Genomic DNA, 5,678 nt, shown 5'->3' on the forward strand with positions numbered 1-5,678 from the left:
GTCTTAAACAAGAGGATAGACCAGATATTTGTTGCCGGGTTTTTAAGATGAAATTAGATAAGCTCATGCATCAAGTCACCAAAGAGAAAACTTTCGGTACGATGAATTCTGGTACGTATCTTATTTTCATATACATTTTTTAATAATATTATACAAATATAAATATAGTTACGTTGCCGTTTTGATTTTTACGCAGCTATGTATACAATAGAATTCCAAAAAAGGGGACTACCACATGCGCACATGGTTTTATTTTTGCATCCGGATTTTAAAATGCGCACAACGGACGACATAGATAAATTCATAAGTGCCGAAATACCGGACAAAGAAGTGGACAAGTATTTATATGAAGTTGTTTCTGATGTTATGATTCATGGACCTTGTGGACGTCAACACAACGATAGTCCTTGCATGAAGGATGGTAAGTGCACAAAGTTCTTTCCAAAACCATACGTAGAAAATACTGTGATAGATGATGCTGGTTATCCAGTATACAGGCGGAGAGATGATGGAAGAATTGTGCATAAGAAAGGTTTCGACTGTGACAACAGATACGTTATTCCGTATAATCGTGAATTGTCGATTCGTTATCGTGCTCACATAAATGTAGAGTGGTGTAACCAGTCACGGTCAATAAAATATCTGTTCAAATATATCAGCAAAGGTCCAGATTATATTAGAGCATCAGTAGGAGAAGAGGATGAAGAAAATGAAATCAAACAATATTTTAACTGCAGGTATTTATAGTAAATTTATAACTGTGATACATGTTGTTCAAGGTAACATTAACATACTTTAATCATTCGTTTCTGTAGATATGTATCAGCATGCGAAGCTACGTGGAGAATATTAGCGTCCCCGATATGTTATCGTACAACACCTGTTGAAAAATTGCCCTTCCATCTTCCTGGCCAGCAATTGGTTATTTATAACGAGGATGATCCTATAGAAAATGTTATGTCACGTTCAACAAATGGAGGAAGCAAATTCTTAGCATGGATGGAATGCAATAGAATTGACCCTGAAGCTAGAAAGTTAACGTATGCTGAATTTCCGACCGCTTATGCATGGTATAAAAAAGAAAAAATTTGGAAGCGTAGATCAAGGAAAAGAAAAAGTTTTTCAATAGGAAGGATTACGTACGTACCACCTTCTACAGGGGATGCTTACTACTTAAGAGTTTTGCTTAATAAAATACCAGGTGCAACCAGTTTCGAATTCTTGAAAACGGTTAACGGAGTTCTTTACGGAGAATTTAAAGATGCTTGCTATGCATTAGGATTATTGGATGATGACAAACAATATATTTCAGCTATAAAGGAAGCAAGTTTCTGGTGTCTTGGCAAGTACTTAAGGAAGCTATTTGTGATACTATTGATTTCGAAGAGTGTATCTGTTCCGTTAAATCTTTGGCTCGCGACAAGAGATATACTATGCGAAGATATTTTATTTCTCCATAGGAATCGCATGAATGATCAAGGTACATCGGAATCTTTATTATTATTAGTATTATGCAAAATTATCAAATTAATTAAAAATGTTTGTTCTATTTTTTCATGTATGAATTTTTACGAGTTTTTTGTCATATTTGGTAAAAATATTCTTAATTCTATTATACAAATTGATATGCAGGTCTTATGTTAACACAAGATCAAATACGGAACATATGTTTGTCGGAAATCGAATTGCTTATGCGTTCGAATGGCACTTCTCTTTCCGTTTTTACTAATATGCCAAGACCAGACGATAGTGTGATAAATTCAAATGAAAATCGGCTTATTATGGATGAGAAAAATTATAAGCGTCATGAACAAAAGAAAGATTACAACAGACTGTTTGGTATGTTAACTGAAGAGCAAAGACGTGTTTACCAAGAAATAATCGACTCGGTAAATAAAAACAAGGGTGGAATGTTTTTTGTGCATGGATTCGGTGGTACTGGAAAAACTTTCTTGTGGAGTATCATTGGAGCTGACATTCGATCTAAAGGTAATATCGTTCTAAATGTTGCATCAAGTGGAATCGCTGCTTTGCTATTGGAAGGTGGTAGGACAGCTCATTCTAGGTTTGGTATACCTATCAATATAAACGAATATTCAATGTGCTCGATAGATGCAGAGTCCGATCTTGCAGAATTGATAAGAGAAGCGAAACTCATTATATGGGACGAGGCACCGATGATGAACAGACTTTGTTTTGAAACTTTGGATAGGACTTTGCAAGATATTATGAAGTGCAATAGGATTTTTGGAGGTAAGGTCGTTGTTTTGGGAGGTGATTTTAGACAGGTTCTCCCAGTAATTCCTGAGGGTGGAAGGGTCGCAACTGTGTTGGCGTCTATAAACTCATCATTGCTTTGGCAAAGCTGTAAAGTTTTAAAGCTTACACAAAATATGCGCTTACGAGAAGGCGTTAATAACGAGCAATCTGTTGCTCTCGCCGAGTTCTCAAGGTGGTTGCTCGATATTGGTGATGGTAAAATCAATGAGCCAAACGATGGTGAGGTCGAAATAGAAATACCTGAAGATTTATTGATAACAGCAGCTGAGGAACCTATTCAAGCAATTGTTAAGGAAATCTATGGTAATTCTTTTGCTAAAGAGAAGGATCCAAAATTCTTTAGGCGAAGAGCAATTCTTAGTCCAAGGAACGAAGATGTTGATAAAATCAATCAATATATGCTTTCTCAACTACCAGGTATGCATTATAATTGTTTACGTGTATCTAATATTATGCTTTTTGGTAATAAAATAAGTTTACTAAATTGCATGTCTCTTTTACATATTTAACTATATCATAGGTGAAGAAAGACGTTATTTTAGTTCAGATTCCATTGAAACGTCGGATACAAGTGTTTTCGACGATATGGTCTACTCGCAGGAATTTTTAAATAGTATCAACGTCTCAGGATTGCCTAAGCATGAATTAACATTGAAGAAAGAAGCCCCTATCATGTTGCTAAGGAATATAGATCCTAAAGGTGGTTTGTGCAATGGTACAAGGTTGATTGTTACTCAAATGGCTGATCATGTTATAGAGGCAAGGATAGTAACAGGTAACAGTGTAAACGAAAAAGTACTTATCCCTAGAATGTTTGTGTCTCCGCCAGATGCAAAGTTTCCTTTCCGTATGAGGCGTCGTCAGTTTCCTGTGACTCTTGCATATGCGATTACTATTAACAAAAGCCAAGGTCAGACGCTGGAATACGTTGGATTGTTTTTACCAAAACCAGTCTTTACACATGGACAGCTATATGTTGCATTATCTAGAGTGACGACGAGAAATGGATTGAAGATTTTGATAACTAATGAAGACGGTGAATGTCAGAACAAGACCCTTAACGTAGTCTTTAAAGAAATCTTTGATAACATTTAATTACGTACCAATTTGTTGCATCATCAGATTTACGTATTTATTTTTCATGAAAAATAAGTATTATCATGCAACCGTTTTTTGGTTACACTCTTCAATAATTTTCCTTATATAGTTAATATGGTAAACTTTAAAACGATTAAACTTAGTGAATTTACTGATCAAAATCATAATATAGTATACATGTTATATTGAAACTCATAATACAGTTGGTTCATGTATGCATATTGTAAATTTCAGAATAAGACGTAACTAAATCATATCCATAAACAAAAATAGATTCGCAACTTTATTGCAGTTTAAATTACAAAAAGTAAATGAGACATCTAGAAATTACTAATTATAAACAAGATTACTAATTAAAAGCAGATGAAATATCTAGAAATTACTAATTAAAAAAAAAATTACTAATTAAAAATTATACAATGTTGTTAATATTAATTCGTCTCGAAAGTTATATGGATGCACTTTTTTGGTTGCAGATCTGAATAAGTACGCTTTATATAGTCAATTTTTTCAATTTACAAACGAATCAAGTTAATGATATTCTAAATAGCTTCTCTAATAGTTATAGTCGCGGAGCCGTGTTCCTAATGATTAGTCGATTCAGCTATTTTTCATTATAGATAAACAAATCCAAGACATACTAGACCCAATAGATGTCTTGGTTGGCAAGACACACCAAATCCTCTTATGTATTGAATATGAACAAATTAACACACTCATTGATATACAGCCATCTAATCTCAAAAAAACAATTGGTTCTCTTTTTAAAGATTCACGTCTTACCTTTCCATTCACGAATAAGCATTAGCATGTATCCTCTTTACATATTACTTTTGTTTTGAATCTCCAATAAGAATGCTATTGCATTTACTTTGTTGTTGTTTAAAATTTTAAATCTAATAAACTATTGGTTTTTGCTTTTAAAAATTGATACTTAGTCCTAGATCTTATCTATTAGCTAAATTAAAATTTGTTTTCAATTAACAGATGGTTTAAATGTAGGGTATACATATGTAAATTTTGGTTAGTGTTAAAAATTCTTTAATGTCCAAATGTTTTATCAAAAATAATAAAATTAATTAAATCTAATTTATTAGATGTTATATGATTACATTAAATAAATCCACACAAAAAAATAATTTTTTTATTAAAAAAAAATGCATAACTTAAACGACGCACCATTTCGATTTTTGATTATAAATATTGTTTCACCAATAGACTTTTCATCTTCTTCCAACTCTGAATCTATTTGGCACAATTGAAACCGATTAAACACTTAAACACCGATACTCTACTTCAACACTTTTCTTCAAACGGAATCACGAAATTCTACAAGGCGTTTCGAGATGCCGAGAGATTGCATAGCCAATTTGAATCCATCGAGGTCTGATTGGAACATAGACGTGAAGATATTGAGTGTTTCTTACAAGAGAGGGTTTATGATGAAAAGGGTCCTAATCCTTGCTGATCAAAGGGTAATTTTCTATAAAACTTACATATAGAAATTGTTTGTGACTTACATATAGTCATTGAATCGATTTCTAAAATGATTTACATATAGCAAGTCTTCATATAAATGTAATTGAGCTAAACGCAAGTCTAAAGAACTCTATAACATATTGATCACCTGAACTGCTTATTACGTTAAATTGATTGATTTACATGTAGCAATTGATGAACCACTGAAATTTGATTGTAGGGTGATCGGATTGAGGCTTCTATATGCTATCAAAATTTCAAACACCCTGTACCTAAACATATTTATGATGGGGAATGGTATAACATTCGAGATTTCAAGGTCATCAAGCCAGTGTTGCCAGAACGGAATACCAATCATCAGTACCAGATAAAATTTTTTGAGAAGACGGACATGATGATCCTTGGTACTCTGTCCACCAGAGATTACTACCGATTTGAAGATTTTAATCATGTTTTCAATGGAGTCATCCCACTCAATAATTCTTATGGTAAGTTTGTTCTACTTTTAGTACATGTTGTAATGATTTAAGTAAGTTTAAATTAATCAATTTTAACAAAGTTTGTCTTATTTCGAGTCATGCTAGATTTCTATGGTTCGGTTATTGATGTTGGTCCCATAAAAGAAGAGTTTATAAAGGAGGATGATTATGGTAATACTTATGGTGTCAATTCTCTGGTTTTCAAGCTTATAAATGGAAGGTAAATTGCTAAACATTGCTAAAATTATGTTCAATCCTCATTGATTTGTTTGTTTTTATTTTGGAATAGTTATAGAGTGTTTCCTGTTATAGGGATGAACATCTCTTATGTCATTTAAGAGG

The 5,678-nt window shown here is 33.0% G+C and overlaps 1 protein-coding gene across 1 annotated transcript in view; it reads left to right on the plus strand.

Annotated features, from left to right (window-relative positions):
• Positions 1–3,375, plus strand: part of LOC17874552 — a 5,684-nt gene extending 2,309 nt beyond the window's left edge. Inside the window, exons 8-11 of the mRNA XM_023778522.1 lie at positions 816–1,070; positions 1,212–1,480; positions 1,633–2,697; positions 2,801–3,375. Coding sequence (XP_023634290.1) covers positions 816–1,070; positions 1,212–1,480; positions 1,633–2,697; positions 2,801–3,375 — 2,164 coding nt within the window. The remainder of the gene's footprint in view (positions 1–815; positions 1,071–1,211; positions 1,481–1,632; positions 2,698–2,800) is intronic.
• Positions 3,376–5,678: the final 2,303 nt, after the last annotated feature.

This window comes from Capsella rubella, unplaced genomic scaffold (genome assembly GCF_000375325.1).
Source record: "Capsella rubella cultivar Monte Gargano unplaced genomic scaffold, Caprub1_0 scaffold_12, whole genome shotgun sequence".
In the NCBI taxonomy this organism is placed as follows: Eukaryota; Viridiplantae; Streptophyta; class Magnoliopsida; order Brassicales; family Brassicaceae; genus Capsella; species Capsella rubella.